This window comes from Diplotaxodon limnothrissa, linkage group LG18, assembly GCF_057381915.1.
Source record: "Diplotaxodon limnothrissa isolate DT_005_m linkage group LG18, D_limnothrissa_male_GT1.1, whole genome shotgun sequence".
In the NCBI taxonomy this organism is placed as follows: domain Eukaryota; kingdom Metazoa; phylum Chordata; class Actinopteri; order Cichliformes; family Cichlidae; genus Diplotaxodon; species Diplotaxodon limnothrissa.
This window is the reverse complement of record NC_140613.1, coordinates 22,535,931-22,557,880: the sequence shown is the minus strand read 5'-3', so window position 1 is coordinate 22,557,880 and position 21,950 is coordinate 22,535,931. Positions and strand designations below refer to the sequence as shown.

The 21,950-nt window shown below is 40.1% G+C and overlaps 2 protein-coding genes across 3 annotated transcripts; one reads left to right on the top strand and one right to left on the bottom strand.

Moving 5' to 3' along the window:
* The first annotated feature begins 5,048 nt into the window (after nt 1-5,048).
* On the top strand, nt 5,049-6,030 carry LOC146613598 (uncharacterized). Of its 2 annotated transcripts, none has more exons than XM_085378190.1 (4): nt 5,049-5,172; nt 5,309-5,417; nt 5,549-5,623; nt 5,751-6,030. In XM_085378190.1, exons 1-4 carry the CDS (start codon nt 5,100-5,102, stop codon nt 5,824-5,826), a joined length of 333 nt encoding a protein of 110 aa, XP_085234316.1. In that variant the 5' UTR covers nt 5,049-5,099; the 3' UTR covers nt 5,827-6,030. The 2 variants fall into 2 exon arrangements, with proteins under 2 accessions (XP_085234316.1, XP_085234315.1); XM_085378189.1 differs by having other exon boundaries at nt 5,306-5,417.
* Nucleotides 6,031-13,634: 7,604 nt separating this feature from the next.
* Nucleotides 13,635-14,849, bottom strand: LOC146613597 (C-C motif chemokine 20-like). Its single transcript, XM_085378441.1, has 4 exons — nt 14,757-14,849; nt 14,525-14,636; nt 13,932-14,009; nt 13,635-13,805 (listed from the first exon to the last, which is right to left on the bottom strand). Exons 1-4 carry the CDS (start codon nt 14,836-14,838, stop codon nt 13,691-13,693), a joined length of 387 nt encoding a protein of 128 aa, XP_085234567.1. The 5' UTR covers nt 14,839-14,849; the 3' UTR covers nt 13,635-13,690.
* Between the last annotated feature and the right edge of the window lie 7,101 nt (nt 14,850-21,950).

Below are 21,950 nucleotides of genomic sequence, written 5' to 3'. Positions count from 1 at the left end.
TTTGTTACTTTGGTCCCAGCTCTCTGCAGGTCATTCACCAGGTCCCCCCGTGTGGTTCTGGGATCTTTGCTCACCGTTCTCATGATCATTTTGACCCCACGGGATGAGATCTTGCGTGGAGCCCCAGATCGAGGGAGATTATCAGTGGTCTTGTATGTCTTCTATTTTCTGATGATTGCTCCCACAGTTGATTTTTTCACACCAAGCTGCTTGCCTATTATAGATTCACTCTTCCCAGTCTGGTGCAGGTCTACAATACTTTTCCTGGTGTCCTTCGAGAGCTCTTTGGTCTTGGCCATGGCGGAGTTTGGAGTCTGACTGTTTGAGGCTGTGGACAGGTGTCTTTTATACAGATGATGGGTTCAAACAGGTGCCATTCATACAGGTAACGAGTGGGGGACAGAAAAGCTTCTTACAGAAGACGTTACAGGTCTGTGAGAGCCAGAGATTTTCCTTGTTTGAGGTGACCAAATACTTATTTTCCACCCTAATTTACGAATAAATTCTTTACAAATCCTACCATGTGGATTCATGGATTTTTTTTTCACATTCTGTCTCTCACAGTTGAAGTGTACCTCTGGTGCAAATTACTGACCTCTGTCATCATTTTAAGTGGGGGAACTTGCACAATCGGTGGCTGACTAAATACTTTTTTGCCCCACTGTATATGGCATATATTACATTAAAACAAACATAATATGTAAGAGATCCCTCATGAAGAACCTACATTAAAGTGCATTTTAGAATAATTTTAGTTGTGTGTTTAGTGAAAAATTGCTTTCTGTCTGATTCTGTGTCAGTGAGATTACTGCAGCTGTGCTAGCACACATTACTCTCACCTCTTACATTCTGCCACCGCAGGTATTTGTTAATGTCTATAAAAAACCCAAAACAGATGGCTGAGGGAAACAAATAAAATGTCAGTGACTCATGTTCTTCACATTGCTAGCTATATTTTGACTGCTGTTGAAATATGTGTTATAGATGCACTAGTAGAGAGAAATAACCAAAATGGGGCAACAAAGCTTACATGAACTCTGAATTCTGAAGCTGACACCTGTGTGCATTGCTGACTAAGTAGCCAGAGATGGGACGTAACCAAATACAAATAGTGTTACTTTTACTCCCAACATTTTTAAACCAATGTCTGTAATATCCTTTCTCCTCCTTGCATTTTCAAAACAGACGCGTTACTTCGTTACTTCTTCCAAAGCATTTACACGGGTGGGGGGATTTAAACCGGAAGTACAGCAGGTGTGTCCGTATGCTGTGTTTGTGGTACTTCCGACTCTAGCTAGCGCTACAGAAGAGGAGGAAGCATTAAGGAAGTGAGGGTTTTTTTTCCGTGTAGATCCACAAATAGCAGCAGGTTAGCTGATTACAGCACCTACACTAACCTACATAACAGATTGAAGCTTTCACGAGAATTCAAATTTAGATTTGAATAATATTTGCATTCTCCTGTACTAATATTGTTTTATATTATGTTATAAATGTTATGTTGTATATTATATAGCACAAGGTTCAGTTACTGTTTTGCAAAAATGATTATTAGAATTGTCCTTCAAGGAGCTCATTTTTACTTTCTTACTTTGAGTACATTTCAGAGCCTGTACTTTTTCACTTTTACTTGAGTAAAGAGTTGCTTCAGTACTTCAACTTTTACTGGAGCATTTCTAAATCCAGGTGTCTGAACTTCTACTTAAGTAAAGAAAGATTGTACTTTTGCCACCTCTGTAAATGGCACATATGAACAGGCCATCCTGAAGGAGCTGGTTTGCTTGTGTTGCTGCCGATGCCATCTCTTACTACCAGTACTGAGAAGGATACTAGCATCAAGCGCAACGTCACTCAGCAGGGATAAGGAAAGGGTAATGGTCTGTGGCCACCATTCCAGAATGTGCTTTATTATTTAGGACAAACTGAAATCCCTGAAGTTGAACTCAATGTATTTGATCTTACATGAGAATTATTATCTAAGTACTTTTTGTTTTTTGGCTAAACACACATTTGTGACATTTCCTGCCATAATATCAGTCCACTCTGTGCAAGCAGTGGGGAGTCATGCCACCCGTCTACAATGCTGCTGGTAAATTCACCGACAGATACTTGTGAAACACATGTGGGATGAGGTGCCACATGGTGCTGTTAGTTTCGGGACTGATAAAGCAGTTTTTGAATAATTGTGTGGCTGCCCCCAACTTTATGTGCCTCACAGTGTCTTTGTCACATTGTCCAGAGAGTAATTTCTGGAAGTCAGGCTTCTCTGTGCGTTTTTCAGCAGCTGTGGAAAGTGCGCCTCAAGGACTGCATTGTTGTGAAGTTGCCAGTGCACTGTGGTCCTTCCTGTTTCTTTTAAATCTCTGGAAATGTCAGTGGTGACTCAACTCCACTCAGGGGCTGCTTCCTTATGATTAACCTAAAACAGAAGTTTTAAGCTCCAACAAAAGTTGTAGCCCATAAAGATATGGCACAGCAGATAGTAGTCTGGCTGGATTCCTGAATGATCACATGCAGTGACACCTATAATGAAATAGTGGATTTCATTGTTAGATTGGGAACCGTGGTGTTGGATACAACCTGTCTTTTTCAGTTTCTTATGGTCATGCTTCCTTCCTCATTGTGAGTTATCATTTCTGCTTTCCTTTGACAAGTATTTTTAACATTATTGAAAATGACCAGATCCAGTGAAGTATCCCATCAGCTGACATTACTGTGACTTGATGTCATTGTGCTGTGAAGCATGTTACAGAGCCAAGAACTTTTCACATATTTAGTAACTCTTAATCTCAAAAGTCTGCTACCAAACCCAGTAAATGAAGAGATGACATGCTACGCATTTTGTGCTGTAGCTGTTTGAGATCTCATAATATTTCACTTTAAATGTTAAAGGTAAATGGGGAAATATCTTTTAGCATTTTAAAGCATTTATACAGCTATGTCTGTTGAGGATAACTCAAGACTGAGACCATTGCATTTATTCATTTCATTAAAAAATACCTCAATATTCTTGTTAGTGACACCGTGTCACCATATAACCGTGTCACTGACACGGTTATATGGTTAATATGTTCAGGCCACACAGTGGTGCAGTGGTTAGTACTTTGTGTCATATTAGTCAGATGGGCCTTTCTGTGTGAAGTTTGCCGTTTCTTCTTCCATCTTTGTGTGTTTCTTGTGGTTGCTCTGGTTTTGCCCACAGTCCAAAGACATGCTTGTTGGGTCAACTGGTGAGTCTAAATTGTTCTAAATGTAGCTGTCTGTCTCTCTGTTTTAGGTCTGCGATGGGCCCGTGATCTGTTGAGCCTTAAACAGTGAGAACATTAGGCAGCAATCTAAAAGTCCTTGTGTAATAAAGGCTACATTACAATGACAGCTTGGTGAGATTAAAGTGAATTGGGGGTAACTGAAGGTTAGGAAGTGCAGACAGAGGACCTTCTGTGAAATGATAAAAACCTGTATTTGAAAGCAGTTGTTTCATTTATAACAATGACAGTGGTTCCCTGAGCAGATTAGACTTGGGGATATCTGAATATCAGATTCTAATGAATGTTTCTGAAATACAAAACATAACAAATACTACAATCTGAATTCTTTTTTCACAAGTAATCTCCTAATTAAAAGACTAGTGGTTTGATCTTTGTTTCTTACACATGAACCACAGGCCAAAGCCTGTCACTGTCAACTGACTTACATAGTTAGAAAAGTTATTAAATATAGCCTGTTTACAATCAGCGCAATTTTATATTAATTCACAAGGCAAATAAGTGCTTAATTTTGGGTGAAGTCTTTGCCATGAATTTATGGTTAGAGATTTGACCAGATTTGCCTAAATAGTGGCCACAGACCTTTTACTTCCCTTTTAAGACAGGTAATCTTTAATGAACAGAAATTTCAAATTAAAATGTAACATTTAAAATATCCAACGTATTATTTAATATTAATAAAAGCTACGGCGAGCAGGTTCATTCGTTCTTCTTTTGCTTGCAATAAAAGCTTTTAACTAAAAAATTGGTATTTCAAATAAAAGTAAATAAATGCTCCAATTTGAATATGTTATTATCATTTTATAAGAAAAAATATAGTTATAGGTTTGCATTTTTTTTTAACTTTTCCTACTTGGTTAAATCTTGAAGGATCATTGAACAAGTTCAGACATGTAGCTTTACTTAGAAATGACGGAATGACCAAATTTGGATGGAGGAGGCTCGGAAATCTGTGGTTTGTGGTGGAACCCTTAGGAAATGCTTCCTTCCCTTTTCCTTGTACTTGTAATAGCTGTCAGCATCAGAAAAAAAAGAGGGATAAAAATGAAGATAGAGATTGTGTCAAGTGGCGTTCATGATATGACGCGTAATTGCTTAAATCAGCAGATTTAACTAAAATCTTATTAATGCCTGATTATTAGACAAAGATTAAAAACTGTCAACTTTAATTTGAAGTTAAAGATAACAGTTATCTAAATGCAAATGTCCACCAACTCAATTTATCCACACTGCGTTCTTGCTTACCTTGTTAACAGTAATACTGTGGAGTGTTGCTGAGCAGACCCATACAGATGAGCAAAACAAAGTGAGTTTATTTACTTTACTTCATGTTTTTAACTGCAGTTTAACACATTACTAAGACTGTAATACTAGGAAATCAAGCATAATAAACAAAGATTACCAAGTTTCCTTTAAGTGGACATAGTGTGCCTTAATATAGGATCAGAATAATTATCACTGGATTGCTTCAAGTGTGTGTTATAATATTTGCAATGCAAACATCACTTTGTTATTTACTTAGGTAATATTAAAAAAAAGTAAAATAAAAAGTCATGAACATGATTTCTTAACTCCTGTGCGAAAGTGGTGATGAAATTTATTTAAAAAAAGGAAATGAGAGTCTCAGTGTCACCCGAGTCGTCCTGTCCCCCACCCTGATGCAAATGGATACTGTAGAAAAAGAAAGACACAATTCATCCGGTCAGTATGGCCTGATTCCTCTTTTTTCAACGGGATAAAAGCCAGAGGTCTGCTGCAGGGAGTCAGATTTCATCTGCAAGATCTACAGGTCACCTGCTGCAAAGAACCTCAGAAAGATCTTACGTGATAACCATGAAGCTGTGCATCAGAAGACTCGCATGCCAGGCCTTTCTCGTCGGGGTTCTGTTAGTGGCCGCAGCCGCTGGTAAGTTTCCTGTCAGACTCCTCCGCAATATTGTTCTTATATTTATGTTATAGTTTTAACTCTACAGTCTTCTGCTATGACTATCATTACTTGTAAAGAAATGTTTTGAAATTCTGTTTTTGTTTCCTAAAAGCAGAGACCAAGACAAGTGACTGCTGCAAAGTGATCAGTCTCAATCCCATCACAGCTCCAATCATTGGCTACAGGATGCAGAAGAAGGACCCACCCTGTGTCAACGCTGTCATGTAAGATTTATCTCCCTGTTTTATCAAAGAAAGACATGATTAAAACATTTTCTTGGAAAGGCAAGTTTATCAAAGTAAGCCGAGTGAAAAATATGGGCTCAAGTTTGAGTTTTTGTCTTTTCTCCACCCAGATTTGAGACAACAGAAGGGGAAGTCTGCAGCCACTGGAAACAGGACTGGGTATATGAAAAGATCAAGGAGCTAGAGTGAGTATGCCTCCTTATCTCAGCTTGTTTCCTGTTTCGAGAAGTTATTGGTTTCTTTGCACATGAATTTGCTGAGGTATACCACAAGCTTGTTTTAACCATTATCCACCGTGTGTGTTTTTTACAGGCATGCACGCAGAGCAAAGAAGACTGCTCTCAAAACTACCACTACTACTACCACTACTACAACTTCCAGCCCATAGAGAGCATCCCTCTTCACTCTAAACAGCTAGAAACATTTGTTTTAATCTTAAATAATTTAAAATGCTTTCTAATGTTATCTGTATGTCATATTTATAATTGGCGGTATTTATTTTTTCTGTTGTCTCTTTTTCTTTATGTTTCTCTGCCTATGATAGTTGTTCGCTCTGTGCAGAGACACATCTTTATGATGAGACATGATGAGATATGGTGTTTGTTATAAATAAAAGGATTGATCCTGTCATCTGTCCACAGTCTTTGTTATTCTTGCCAATTATCTGGTTTTGTATTATTTATCTATAAAATGTAATCTTGTCTAAATCTAAGCTTATAATTAACATTTCTGACTTTATTGAACATATTCATTGAGAAGACACCAAATATGTGAGCATGTTACTGTTCGTATTAGTAATCAGGAACTATTTATTACATTCATAGTGCTTATAGTCCCCCCACGGCTCGTGATACACAGACAGACAGAGATGGACAACAACTATATAACTATTACCGTTTGATTAGCATAAACAGATTAACTTAAATGGATACATAGAAGCAGATCATTTCAAAATGTTTTATGCACCTTAAACATATTGTAATGACTACCAAGGTGTACGATGTACCTGACTAAGGTATGTTGTTTTAATGATTAATCCTGCCATCTAGTGGGTGCTTTGATTGATAGCCATGTTCTTTCAGTCGAACAAGTGTCTCATTGAGGGACTTACCTTGTCAGATAAACCCTTTTAGGTGTACACAATGTGCTCATGTAGTGTCATACAAGTAAAATACACACCATCTGCATCATTTATGGATCTCCTGTCACTCACTGACTGGAAAATATTCCCTAAATCAATGATTGCGTTTCCATCTGAACTAAGGATATTGCACGTTACATGATTTTCTTTGTTAAATGTACATTATGGTGATAGAGTATTGTTTGATTAGATAAACATAGACAGAGTTTCACTGCTGTGAAATAAATTCATATATTTGTGAGAAATGCAGTTGGTATATTTTAAGAGATTAATTTGGTTACGCAGCAAATCCATTGACAAAACAGATGTTCATATAAACATTTATTGACAGACTGATCAAATAAGCACCATCATTTGTTTAAATCTGTTCTTCTCAGTTTTGATACTGAGTACTAAGTCTGAGGCTGATGAAGTTAAAGGATAAAGTAAAAGATAAGGTAAAGCACAGTTTGTCAGTCAGTTTCAAGAGATAATATCCTCAGCGTTAACTTGACGGCACAAGCTTGAGATTCTTTTAGACTAAGATTTGGAAACTGAAATTTTTTAGTCTGTTTTTTGCTAATTGCTGTTAAGGAAAGCCTCTTTTATACAGAAAAAATATCCACGTTGAAGATATGCGTACGTAGCTTATTTGAGAGTTTAGAAATGTGTTAGGTAGGATGTAGAATTATTGTAGAGACGCTGACACTGCCCTGGATGCAATAAAGGCCTGAGTGTGTCATGAATTTAGGAGTAGATTTCTAGGAGGCCCTCCCCCACTTTGAACTGTGAAAGTAAGAAAAAGAGAAGTTAATGTTGAGTGGAAATTCCCCAGGGGAGACCTGGGTGCGGGCCTCAATGTTTGTAATATGTTAACTCTGTTTTCTCTGTTGTGTAGAGGAATTTGGTGTAGCTTGGGTGAGGAGATTACTTTTATGACCGGCAGGAAGTCACATACACAGAGACACACACACAGTGCTTTGACTGTTATGACGCACCCACACTTACATGCACAGTCACTCACCTGCACTCACATAGACACACGGGTATGCGCACACACAGGCACTCACATGCTCGTGCATACACACACAGACACAGAGTTTCCAGCACACCATGAGGGTTTTATGATGGGGTCACTTCTACAAAACTGTGTTTCACAGACAAAGCAGTGAAGATCTGCAGAGGGACACCGGCCTTGCATGTCTTCCCTTCTAGAAGATGCATGCTTAAATGAAGATGAATAAAGGTTTTGTGAAATGACTACTGAGTTCCGGTGCCGTCTCTGGATGCCCGAGGAATAAAAAGAACCGGCTGAAACTGATTTCATAACAACGTCCATCACCAGCTGAAGCATTTCCAGTTTTCTTCACTGATGTTTACCTCCATCTGAGCCACCCTCGGACATGACCAGTTTTAAACTAAAAAATAAGTAGTTCTCCCAAGTGATATCCCAGAAACCAAATGCTTTTTATTTAGATTGATCATGCCTGCAGAGATCTTAAGCAACATCTAATTGATATTTAAATGTGAGTTAGCATCTCATACTGGAGTATTTCCAGAGTTTCCCTCACCCACTCAGCTTTCAGATTTGCACACACCTGCTTGTTTGCAATAACATACTATGACCATTATATTCAAATATTATAGAGTGAGACTTAGAGGTTGCAGGCAAAGTTGGATGGCTTGGAAGAGAGAGTATTACATGATATATATGGTAGTCATCACTATATTTTGCATCCCTTGATACAGGTCAAACGCACTGGCTTCAGCTTGTAGCTTGCAAAGTGTGTTTTGCTCATGTGGGCATCTGATGCACACACACATGCACCCACAGGACATCATAAACATCAATCATATTGGTATTATTGACTGACCAAAAGTTAAATGTGACAAAATAAAGTTAAAGGCAGGCAGAACTGAACTTAGCATGCTCAGTATGAAATAGGAGAAGGGACATCAGGGTGACCATAGCTCTTGGAGCAATGTTGACAATACAAAATACGAATGTGGCAGAGCATTCACTGACATGACCTCTGTACATATATATGAAGAGTCACTGTACTACTGATGCTTTTTTTTGTAGCCTGTGGCTCTTAAACTGGGGACAGGAAGCCCAGTGTTGTATCACAGCAACCAATACTGCATATTTTGCACCTTGGTTACAATTTAGACATGTATGTATTCAGTTCATATTTCAGTAAAATTCAGCACACGGCTGCAACTTTATCTCTCAGTGTGTATGGCTACATTTACACCTGAATGCAATTTGTTACACATGATAATGTCTTTTAGTGTTGCAGTGCTACAAAAGAAAAAAAAGACTGGCATAGCCTTATTCATGCAATATTTTGACATTGTAGCATAAAGCTGCTGTCAGGATGTTTTACATCACCAGTAACTTTGAAATTGTTTTGTGGTGAAAACTCCCCGCCCCCTTCCCCTGGTTACCATGACCTATTTAGTGTGCCAAAAGGGGAGAACACAACTGCAGCATCTTCAAGTGGTAAATGCTTTCTAGCATACAGTTTATATGAACAACAAGTTGTTAATTAATAGATGCAAAATTAACACCTGACATTAACTTCTGCAATATTTAGACAAGAGTTTCTGAATGTTTTGCAATTAACAGGAGTTTAATTGCACCACATGCTCTATGTGAGTGGCCTTTTCAGTGGGAAATCAGGAGTGTGAAGGCCAGCAACACATCACTACCACTTTTGTTGAAAGGAATTCATAGCCTTGCTCAACGACACTTCAGAAGCACACATGCTTGTTCACACAGTGTGGAGACAGCTATAGAGAAGACTACTACTCGAATACATGTTGAAGGTTTTGCTTGGTTAATAAACATGCTCTTGCCAGAAACTGCTTATTCATGTCCAGCCTCACAGAGCAATTTATGTAATTTTCATGGCAAATGTTTTTCCTATTATGTGTCTTTGAGTATAAGATAAATATGAAGGCATGCCGGCTCGGACGTCGCCCGGATCAACAAGGTCCGCGTCAGGTGTTGAGGAACCAGGGCACCCTGACGAAAAGTGGGCTACTGGAACAAGAAGGCATCGGTGGGCAAGAGACGAAAACAGGGCGTTGTTGGAATGCTACTACGCAAGTAACCCCGGCGGAAGGGGCTACATGAATAGGATATATATATATATATATATATATATATATATATATATATATATATATATATATATATATATATATATATATATATATATCCAGCACATAACAGCAGGGTGCAAGATGCTAGCAGGCAAGGCATACATGGAACGCCATAACCAAGTGGCCGGCATAGTGTACAGGAACATCTGTGCCGAGTATAACCTGGAAGTCCCGAGGTCAAAATGGGAGATGCCCCCAAGGGTGGTGGAGAATGACCGAGCTAAGATCCTGTGGGACTTCCAGATACAGATGGACAAAATGGTGGTGGCTAACCAACCGGACATAGTGGTGGTAGACAAACAGAAGAAGACGGCCGTAGTGATCGATGTAGCGGTTCCAAATGACAGCAATATCAGGAAGAAGGAACACGAGAAGCCGGAGAAATACCAAGGGCTCAGAGAAGAGCTCGAGAGGATGTGGAGGGTGAAGGTAACGGTGGTCCCCGTGGTAATCGGAGCACTAGGTGCGGTGACTCCCAAGCTAGGCGAGTGGCTCCAGCAGATCCCGGGAATAACATCGGAGATCTCTGTCCAGAAGAGCGCAGTCCTGGGAACAGCTAAGATACTGCGCAGAACCCTCAAGCTCCCAGGCCTCTGGTAGAGGACCCGAGCTTGAAGGATAAACCGCCCGCAGGGGCGTGCTGGGTGTTTTTATACATATATATATATATATATATATAATAAAATTCTACACACTACCTCGAAATGGAACAGATACAAATAAAACACACACACATACATATACACCTCAAGATGTTCACATATGTTTAAGATGTGAGTAAAAGGAGTAAAAAAAAAAATGATGATAGGGACAGCGAAACAGTGGTGAGGTGTACAGTAGGAATAACGGATGGTTTCAAAGCGGGGTTGGGATTACATCAGGGATCAGCTCTTAGCACCTTCCTGTTTGCAGTGGGGATGCACTGCTTTATAAGTACCAGCCCATTTACCAAGTCAGTACAAGCAACACAGTTCCCCTCCTACAGGGCAGGATGATGTCTTTGCAGTCAGTTTGTCACTTCGTTATTTACTTTATGTGCGTAATCAGAGTGTGGTTTGTGTTAAAAGCGTAGGTGGGGGGTATGTTTTTGTTTTTCCCATGTAAATCCCCTATCCCCCACAGCAAACTGAGTCCTGCATGTAAAAACAAAATAAGAGTAATAGTCACAAACACGAGTGCTGAAGTCCTCTGTCAAAGTCATAATGAAATCACATCAAACGGAAATGCAGTGTCATCCAAGTCATCCTGTCCATCACGCTGATGTAAACAGACACTATAGAAAAAACTAATACGGAATTCACCCAGTCAGTATGGCCTGCTTTCTCCATTCATGAGATAAAAGCTACAAGTCTGCTTCAAGAAGATCAGTTTTCTCCACCTACAGGATCCTCTGATCAGCTTATACAGAAGCCATACAGCTGTGCATCAGAAGCGGTCTCTGGTAAGTTTCTCATCAGACTATTATTGTTACAATTTACATTACAGTTGTAACTACAGTTCTCTGCTATGGCTGTCATTACCTGTCAGAAAATGCAAGGACTTTTCTTAATATTGAACAGCTTTATTGTTTCCTAAAAACAGAGATCAAGACAAGTGACTGCAGCAAAGAGGTCAGTCTCAATCCCATCACAGAGGAAGAACCCACCCTGTGTTATGTAAGATTTATTTCCTTATTTATTTCAAAGAAAGACATGATCAAAACATTTTACATTTATAATTTTGATGCAGTTGGAAAAGCAAGTTTATGAAAGTAAGCCAGGTGAAAAATATGGGCTCAAGTTTGAGTTTTTTTCTTTTCTCCACCCGGATTTGAGACAACAGAAGGGGAAGTCTGCAGCCACTGGAAACAAGACTGGGTATATGAAAAGATCAAGGAGCTAGAGTGAGTATGCCTCCTTATCTCAGCCTGTTTCCTGTTTCGAGAAGTTATTGGTTTCTTTGGATATAATGTTGCCTAAGTATACCACAAGCTTGTTTTAACCATTATCCACTGTATGTGTGTTTTACAGGCACGCACGCAGAGGAGTAAGACTGCTCTCAACTCCAGCTCATAGAGAACATCCTTCTTTATTACGAATAGAAAGGACTACAGACATTTGTTTTAATTTGAAATACTTTTAAATGCTTTCTAATTTCATCTCTATTGTATATTTATAACCAGTGATGTTAATTTTTTCTGTTTTGCCTTTTTAATTTAAATTTCCGCTTATGGTATGTGCTTGCTCTTTTCAAACACACCGTATATCTCCATGACAAGAGTAATACAGCTGAGACTTTTATGGTGTTTTTCATAAATGAAATGACTGATCCCATCATGTATCCACAGTCTTGTTGTTATCTGATTTTCTTTGCTCGGTTACAACTCCCTTACTTGACTTCACTGAACACATCCATAAAACAGAGAAGTGATGCTTTGAGAACACACCAAACCCAACATTTGAATGCAATACTAGCTGTTACACTGCTGATGGAAGAAGTAAGCAATTTGACATCATTCTTCCCTCCTGAACCACTTATCAGCCATCTTCTTAGGATGTCAGTGACTTTCTTGAGGTTATTCCAAAGCATTTAAGCCTGGGCTCTGTCAGATCTCTCAAAGTGTTGTTCTGTAGTGGATTAACTTCAGTCTTTACAGTCATTCTCCTACTGCGAACTTCTAGTGAGCTTCTGGCAAAAGAAACCACAAAGCATGATGCTTCCTCCTTTTCATGTTGCTGTGTGTCTTCCCATGTCTCATTTTTGTCAATCTACTAAAAACAGGTGAGTGCTGTTGTGCGCCTGAAGCATGCAAGCTTTCTTCTTCTTCTTTTTAGCTCCATGGTGTATATGCAACCCTGAATTAGTATTTATGTGAGGTGGATATTTGAAGAGACATTAAACAAGTCAAATTATTCCTTTAAATCGCTCTTATTCTAATTGCCTTTTTTAGCTCATAGCAAAGTAGCTTTAAGACATGACTAATAACAACTGGTTTAATGAAATTGTGGATATAAACTCCTCTGACTTCTCTCTGTTTGTGAGGCATAGACCTTGAAAAAGAGAAGAGCCTTGATTTTTTGTAAATAGAGCATTTCAAAAAATGTTCATGTCCTTGTAGCCAGACTATCAAAATCTCATGACGCAGCAGACAATGGTGTTATTCTCAGATTCATTCTGCCCTCTAGTGGGTGCTTTAAGTGACTGCAGTGCATATTCAGTCAAAGGAGTGTGTCACCTTGCATGACTGGTACACCAACCTCTTGGGGTGTTAATCTGAAATAGCACAGGAAACTGCCTCCCTAACAGCCATGTCATACATTTACATGAGCTCAGAGATCAGTATTGCTCATCAAGTTTTCACCATCCAACGCTTAAGTACAAGTGCTTAAAGTGTTCCTAACTTACCTCATTAATTGATTGGAAAATATTCTCTAAATGAATGGTTGGGTTACCTGAAATATTTTGTGAAACTGGTTAACAAGTTCTAAAGTCACTCAAATAACTTTAAAATCCATTCAGTGAAAGTGACATGGCGGATTTTAGCTGCAATTTGACTAAAGAAATGTAGACAACAGCGTTACATTACCCTGAAATAAATTCATTTACTTGTCTGAAATGCAATATATGTATATTTTACCTCATTCATTTGTTTATGCAGCAGATTTGTTGCAGTGAATGAAACAAAACAGATGTTATTGTAAAAATTTATTGAGAGAATGAACAAATAATCAACAACATTTGTCTCAAATCTGTTCTTAATACAGTCTTAATACAGGAGCACTGAATTTAGACCTGAAGCTGAAGAAGTTAAGAGCGAAAAGTAAAGCAAAGGCATTACACATTCAGTTTTTCAAGGGACAGTGCCCTCAGCATTAACTTGATTATAAATGCTTGAGTATCTTTATAACAAATGTATAGGCACACTGGCTAATTCTGCATGGCGATTTCTTTACATCGAGCTGTCTAAGGTGACACCTGGTTTTTGCTAATAAGCAGTGAAAGCCTCTGTTGCAGTGAGGTCAGATCCAATTCCATCACGACCTGAAGCGTTTCCAGTTTTCTTCACTGAGCCACCCTTGGACATGTTCTTCAGTTTTGCGCTAAAAAAATAAGTAGTTCTTACATGTGAAATGCCAAAAACAAACCTTTTTATGCTTTTACAGATCTTCAGGTGAGCATCTAAACAGCCCCTAATTGACATTTTAAAGTGAGTAAGCATGTCATACCTGAGTTGTTCAAGGAGTTTTTTCACCCATTCAGCTTTCGGATTGGCACACATCTGCCTGTTTGCAACCGTGTAGAAACTATAACAGCAAGACACATCATTAGAGTAACACAGAGTATCATATTACTGAAGCGTATTCATTTATGCTGCATGTATATGTGTTGGTATATGATAAATAATATCATATGCCAGAGTCTCTGCTTCAATAATTTAATAACTCAATTTAAGGATTTTAGGTTTTATAATATAAATATAATATGAATCAAAAGTGGTTAAGTTTTGTTGGATTAGACTGATTCAGAACAACCTCAACTTTAATTAAATTTTGATTTATGATTTAACAACATTAAAATGTTAAAAATAAAAGTCTTATTTTTATTCCACAAAAATCTGCAGAAATAACTTTAATACGTCTCGCCACAAAAAACTACCAATGTATTTGGAATATTTTGGAATAGATCCAATCCACCCCATTAGTCCCCACCAATCCACTTGCAAATGTTTGGCAATGTTTGCTATGATTGTTCTAGTCAAGTATTATAATGAGTAATTTAGAGGTTGCAGGCAAAGTTGAATGGTTTAGAAGAGTCTTACATGATTGCCTCGATGCGACAGTTTTCCCAGTTACGTTGTTCTCTGTATCCCTTGATGCGATTGAAGGACACGGGCGTCTTACTGTAGCTGGTACAGCAGGATGCACGGGCACCTAATGCACACACAGACACAGATGCAAAGGCACCAGATCATTAACATGTCATCTTTGAGTCGCTATGTCATATTGTCATTATTAACTGACCAAAAGTTAAATGCAACAAAATAAACTTACATTCAGCTGGAGCTGGACAAAGTATCCCCAGTATGAAGCAGAGGAGAAGGGCCGTCAGGGTGATCGTACCTCTCGGAGCCATGTTGACAGTGCAAAAAGGGTGGCCGGGGACTCACTGAATACATGGTCTCTGCACATATATATATACTTTTTCCACTACTGATGTTTTTGCATCTTGTGGCTCCTAAATTGAGGACAGGAAGCCCACTGTTGCATCATGCTGCAACTTTGCATCTTCATTACCAATTTAGGCATGTACCATGCTATTACGCAATGCTAGGATTTGTTTATGTGGGATGATATGGGCCTGGTGCTCTGATGCAGTTAGTTCATATATCTCCTTTGGCTCTAATATGGATTTATACTTTCTGCATATGCATGTTATACTTTCTTTCTGAACAGTTGTGCAGTGAAGTTCTCCATATATGGCACAGCAGATTTGAATCGTTATATAGCTTAGCTTTACTTTGATTTCTCTTGATTTCATGGCTGCATCTTCATGTCTGAGTGCATATGGCCACATGGCTACATGCGAATGCACGTGACACTCACATGCGATATTCCCATAGCGTGTTGTAGTCCTACCAAAACATGACTGCCATAGCCTTTGTCGTACAGTAGTTTCACATTGTAGCTTGAAGCGGTTGTCTATCTTGGGTTTTTGATGTTATCAGCAATCTTGGGATTGTTTTGTGGTGAAAACTCAAAGTGTATGTGAAGGTTGTCAAACTTCCCCGCCCCCTTCCCCTGGTTCTGGTTAACATGACCTATTTAGTCTGCAGAAAGCTGACAATTTCAGATCTCGCTCAGCTGACCTAGATAGGTGCAACAGCTTCAAGTTGTAGCACATACAATAAGTATACAATATGTTTCAAAAACAGCATAAACAGGTTGTTTACATGTACGTGTAAAAATAAACAGCTCCATTACAGTAAAATACTGATATCTACAGTATTTTATTTAGGGACAAATATGAATGTTTTGCAATCAACATGAGTTTATTTGCACCACATACTCCACGTGATTGGCCTTTATCAGTGGGAAATCAGAAGTGTGAAGGCCAGCCACGCATTTATATCCAGTGCAGTTGATAGGAATCTGTGGCCTTGCTCAAGGACACTTCAGAAGCATAAATGCTTGTTGACACAGCATCTATAGAGAGGACCGCTACTTGAGTAAGTCTTCAGAGTCTCACTGAGTCAACTGTCAGCTGTTTGATTAACTCATGTGCTCTTGCCAGAGGCTGGTTTTTCATGTCCATCATCACGGAGTAATTATGAAAACGAGTCATTTTCATGGTAACCATTTTCTTTCCCCTGAAATTTATGTGTCTTAGAGCATAAAGTAATTCAGTAATTCGAGAACAAAATGCCTAAAATGTATTTATTTTCATTGTTGTTTATGCATGCTGATAGCTTTTATAAGGAGTCTGATGAGACAGATGAGAAGTCATCTGAAGCCTGAAGTTGTGATCCTAAATTAATTCTGACTCTTGTGAGCTTTGTGTCATTATGACTTGCACAGCTCCTGCCCTTCTTGAAACCTTTGCTGTCCTCCTACTTGGCAGGCTGACCCACACATCTAATTTAAAGCATCACACATGCACGGACCACGCTTGTTGGTGTCCTCCAGCAGTTTTTGCTTCCTTCTTTTATCCCTTTATCCATAGGGGGCACTGTGGTCATGGCCCGTTGATGGATGCCCAGCAAGATTTAATAAATAGAAATAAAGCAAATCTAGCCACTTTTTTTCTAGCCACGGCAGTACAATTGTTTTTCATACCACCAACAAGAATTGCCTTGTATTTGTAAAATTCTAATTGTTTGTTTTATTTTTTCTTTTCTCTTTTTATATAAAACATGTTGTGGGGCAAGCAACTTTTCTCAGCAAATTTTTATTTGTGTCATTGAGTAAAAGAAATGAAGAAACTCTCACGGTACCAAAAGAAAGCATGTGGGAGTCACCTACATATCAAAATCAAAATGAGTCAGGTTCAAATCAACACAAGAATTAAGGTAACTCATTAACATCCCACCTTCTATTTTAACCTCTCTGTTTCTACACATGTAGGCGTTTGCGTGTGAAATCTGCGGCACGCACTGATAAAGGGAAAGGTGGCATGATTAACTCAGCAACGTCTGGTTTAACAGCCTAATCCCTGCTAATCCGACATAAAACACAGCCTCTTGCCGTCCTGTCTCCTTCACTTAAAGAAAAACAAACACCTTCCTGTGAGGTTACAGCCGCACTGCGTCTTTATTACAGAAAATTTACTCATCGTTTTTAAGGACCCAGTCAGCTGTTTGCCTGAAATCACTCTAATAGTCTTTCATCTATAAATTTATATTTTATTTTATTTTTACACATTATCGAGAAAAGTAACCAGTTAATGCAGAAATGCCAGGATGATGATTATTATTTAAGCCTAAAAAGATCCAGATGAATGTTACACCTTGAAATAGTTTTCTTGCTCGAAAATATTAACTACTGTATTTCATTGTATTGAAGTAGATTTGTGTTTTGGCGCCATGCGAACTATTAGTCCACCTCTAACTGGTTGTTGCTTTTTAACAGCTCTTACTATCTGCCTCCACCTTCTAAATACTCCAATAAATACTTGATAGGCAGTGCATACAACTGTATGCCATTGCACAGGTAGTACAGAGTGTTTCTCACTGAAAATGCTTGCTTTATGTGACTTGAAGCATTGTTTCTGCAGCTACAGTGAACAGAAAAAGTGACACTAGCACATAATTCAAACAACACTGTGTCACAGAGAGGATTTAGCAATTTCCTTGTGGGCGGATCACTGTAAATACCATCTTTTTCAATAAAGTAACTCCTTCCTTATATTGTTGTTTCCTGTATTGCCCTTTTCATTTTTCTGTTTGGTTCTTATATTATTGGTTTGTTTGCTAAAGTGCTGTTATTATTTTACTCTGTGAAGTAGTGGTTAGTTATGTGAACCTTAGGAAAAATGGTTGCTGCCTCTGTAGCAGCTAATTGGGATCCAAACAAACCAGAAACAATTTAATGAGATGCAGATAAAGATCGTTTGTGATTATTTTCAGTTTGACTAACTTTTTGCTCAGCTAGTTTTTGTTATTAGTCATGCTTTATCACTTGTATATACATAAACTACTGCTTCACAGTCAAAGGGCACACATTCACACACACGCACACACATTTATCTATCTATCTATCTATCTATCTATCTATCTATCTATCTATCTATATATATATATATATATATTCTTGCATCATCTTCTTTTTATAGATGTATCTTTGGTGATTGTTTGCTTTAGAGTGGGTGTGAAGTAGACTTTTTCTCCTCATAGGCCCCTCTCCTTCGTTTTGAACTTATGCTGTTGGACGGAGGACAAGAAAAGAGAGAAAGGGAGGAGAGACGAGAGGGTAAGGGGGTGGTGGTGGGGACGGGGAGTGGGGGGGGGGGGTCACCATTGAGTTGTCCACCCACACAAGGCCCCCTCTGGTCACCTGCGTGGGTTTAGGCCGAAAGAAGGGCGAGGATGCATGCACACACGTGCGTGAGCACACACGAGCACACACGCACACACACACAAAGAACAAAACGGCAGCTTTTCTAACCCCAAATGTCAAACGTACCAAAGTACTTTGGAATAAAAGCATTTTAAATGAGCAAAAAAGAACTTCCTCGAATCAACGGAGAGGGGGCATTGTCAGGATCCTTAAAAGCACTTCACAGCAGAGATGAGTTTAGCCAGAGAGAGAATCGGCAGAGAGATTAAGAAAAAATCTCCCAAAGCTCTTGGCTGTGGCATGATCTTCAAAAAATCATCATAATTAGTATCGTTCCAGACTGTCGAACCCGTGAGGCACGAAAAAAACAATGCACTCTTCAATATTTTATTGCGTTATGGTAAATTCTTTGATGTGTAATTAAGTGAGCCCGGCAGATTCTGTCCTCATCGTTTTCCTCCTACATGCCATCTGCCCCGTGTGTCCAGACTGTGGGTGACTGAAGTAGCTGCGGGGGGAGATGAGGAATTATTGTGGAAAATTATAAGAAAACTTGTGATGTAACAGTCTGAGTTACACTTTTGTTGTTCAAACCAACACTGCAACATCCACGGCCTCCAATAGAATGAGTAGTAGAAGATGAAAAGGGGGGAAAATATAAAATTAGAAGACCTCTGTGACTCTAGGAAGCGCCCAGAGGTATTTTAGTCTGGCAGAAGCTAACTCCTGGCCGGGGAGACTCCGGAGGATAGAGTGAGCCAGAAGAGGTGAAGCGAACAGAGGGGAAGCGAGTAAGTTGGTAGAAAGATGAGTATTTTTAGGGTGGTCTGTTATCTGTGGAGACGAGGGCGTGCGGTATCAGAGCCGGGTCATATCGCTGAGGGGGGAAACAGCACGGGCTCTCGGCTGGGACGATAGATAAGGAGGATGGGAACAATGAGTTCTTTCTCTGTCTCTTGTACATGCATACACTCATACAAAAACACACATGCACACTAAAAAACAAAAAACAAAACAACCACATCCACAGGAAGATACACCATAGCTTCACTCATACACGGCTTCTCGCAAATACTTAGAAACCCTCAACCGTGTTAAAAGATGGTTTCAGAATGGAACCAGAGAGCTGTTACAGGTGACCCAGGAGTGTGTATTTACTCTAAAGAGTGTACAACAAAAACCAACAATATTGCAGAATCTCGTCACTGCACTACTTATCTCGCTTTCTTGCATTTCCCCTATCTGTCTCTCCTCTATTGTAGCCCTCTTAAGATGTAAATGCCAGCAGAACAGATGGATGGAGGGAACATCTCATCACTCTGACACCATGTTTATGCAATCACATGCAAACACACCACACAAACACACGCGGCATGCACGCGCACAAACACATATACACTCCATAGAAAGATGCTGATGGAGATTTCTTCAGTCATCAAAGTGAGCACATGATGCACAGCACACATACACACACACACACTTTTGGTGTTTTGGTGTTTTTGATGAAACCTTCTGTTCGCTTCTTCCTTTGTTGATACTGAGCGCACGTGTGCGTGGACACGGACGCACATCCACACACGAATTGAGTAATTCGCCAGACTAGCAGCTGTCATGGAGAAAACCGGGTACCAGCGAAACACCTCTGACATGCTAATGACGCTCTGTCGACCCAAGGAGTTCAACCACACACGCTCGCACCATACAGATTTAGAAAATCTGATTATTAACTGTCATGTAGCCCCGGGAATATCAGCCTGGTTTTGTGAATATTAAATGGTTTTAGCTCCCAGTGCGATGTAAGCACTCTGTGTAGGACTGCAAGCCAAATGAAACCTTAGCTCGCTCCAGGAATATCTTAGAGAGGCTTTGAGGGAAGATCCCTTTTCAACACCCAGCCACCCCCCACCCTCCACACGCACACATACACCACCACCACCCACCCACCCACCCAATCAAATCCTCACTGGCAATGCGCTGCTCCTCATCTCTCTTCCCTGCTTCTTTTGTTCATCTCTCTCAGCCGCCCACACACCTACCGTCCCTCGGGCTTTTCTCTTAACACTCTCACGCACATGCACAAATTTACATTTGGCTACTTTGTATGTACTTTGCTTAAATTTCTTCCTCTTCTCTCTGTTCTCCTCATCGCTGTTTGACACTTGGCGATTCTGGATGTCTTTAAATGCTGGTTCTCATGCGTTCATACGCTAACAAGCGCCTGTATCTAGTGGTCAACAATACACATGTGTGGGCAGGAGCCATCTGGGGCCTCGCAAGGAACAAAAAAGCGTGTAAGGATGTGTGTTTGTGTGTGGCGTAGGGCTAAGGGCCAAACGTAAAGTAGGGGTTCGATGCCGGGGGATCTTTGTGCAAACCCCCCTCGAGAAAGCTGTGATTCTCAGGGGAGAGTGGGAAAAACATTTCGACCGTCATCAATCAAAACTTTGGTGACACAAATGACCAGAAACAACGGAGCATTCTCCATCCATGTCACCGTGTCCCCTCCGCCTCGCTGCCATGTCCCACCCACCTGTGCCGCTGCCCCATTGGCCTTCGCCATACGACGCCCGATGCGATTGGCTCGCTGGTCCCCGAGCGAAATCGTGGTCCCCTCTCGGCTAATTGGGCCTTTGTGATTGCGCATTCTATCGTGGGCCTGGCGAAGAATGAAACGTGAAAACGTTATTATGGCGGGTGGGGGAAGAGTGGCAGGTCGATGCGGGGAGATCGTTTTTGCCGCCTCAAAGTGCCAGATGCTCTTCCTGGGTCCATTATGATGCCACACAGGGCTTTGAGATGGTTTCGGCGTAGCAACTGTGCAGACACAAAAGCAAGATGGAGACCGGCTCGCACAAACACATACTTGCAAACGCAGGCACGCACACACTCACACATGAAGTCTCACATACGGAGAGTCCCCAAAAAAGTCCTAACAAACACCTGCCATTTAGTGCTCTTTGTGCCTGGTCTTCAACAGGGGTCATCACAGCTTACCTTTGTACGTGTTAAACAAGGACTGAACATGATGGAGCAAGTCTTTGCTTCACCTTTTGTTGTTAAAATGGATGACAGAGGAGAGAAAACCAGACTGGGTCGATATAAATTGAAGAATTTACTTCTTCAAGCTTCAAGCCCCTCAGCAGTGATTCGTTTTCCAGGGTCTCTGAGAGAAGGAGCGTGTAGGAGGACAGGTCATGAGCCTGGCTCTTTGTGCGCTCCATCACGCTTACACACAAGGCCGGGCTCTTGAGCCTTTTTGTTTACGAGTGTTTTTCTTCTTTAATTAAGAACATGCTCATTTCTTTACATCCATGTGGGATTTGAAAAAATACTAAAAACTGTAGCTGACAGACGGCAGAGAAATGACTGAAGCTTTCTCCTCCTTCACCCGGCAACCATCAACAACAGGTGGCGCTGTAGTCACATTCATGGGTATTTCGCTTCTCAGGACAAAGGACAACCTCAACTCCAATCAGGCACTTCAGGCCTTTATCAGGAGAATGTGACATATTCATGTTTTGAAATGCACGTGACTATGTGATTATTTTTTAAGTGCAGCATTGTGACGTTTATGGCCTCCTGTACCCCAGCTGGCCCTCCTTTGGGTTATCACTGCTAAATGCCACTTCTGACGTGCGCCAGATAGCTTCTACTGACTACAGCATTCATTTACTCCATCATTATGTTTCCCAG

Bases quoted from the DNA above. Each gene is read 5' to 3' on its own strand.
- LOC146613597 (XM_085378441.1), bottom strand. From the start codon at position 14,838: ATGGCTCCGAGAGGTACGATCACCCTGACGGCCCTTCTCCTCTGCTTC. The intron at 14,637-14,756 runs GTAAGTTTATTT...TGTGTGCATTAG, and splicing joins TTGTCCAGCTCCAGCTGAAT to GTGCCCGTGCATCCTGCTGT. The intron at 14,010-14,524 runs GTAAGACTCTTC...TTGCTGTTATAG, and splicing joins TGTCGCATCGAGGCAATCAT to TTTCTACACGGTTGCAAACA.
- LOC146613598 (XM_085378189.1), top strand. From the start codon at position 5,100: ATGAAGCTGTGCATCAGAAGACTCGCATGCCAGGCCTTTCTCGTCGGG. The intron at 5,418-5,548 runs GTAAGATTTATC...TTCTCCACCCAG, and splicing joins CCCTGTGTCAACGCTGTCAT to ATTTGAGACAACAGAAGGGG. The intron at 5,624-5,750 runs GTGAGTATGCCT...TGTTTTTTACAG, and splicing joins GAAAAGATCAAGGAGCTAGA to GCATGCACGCAGAGCAAAGA.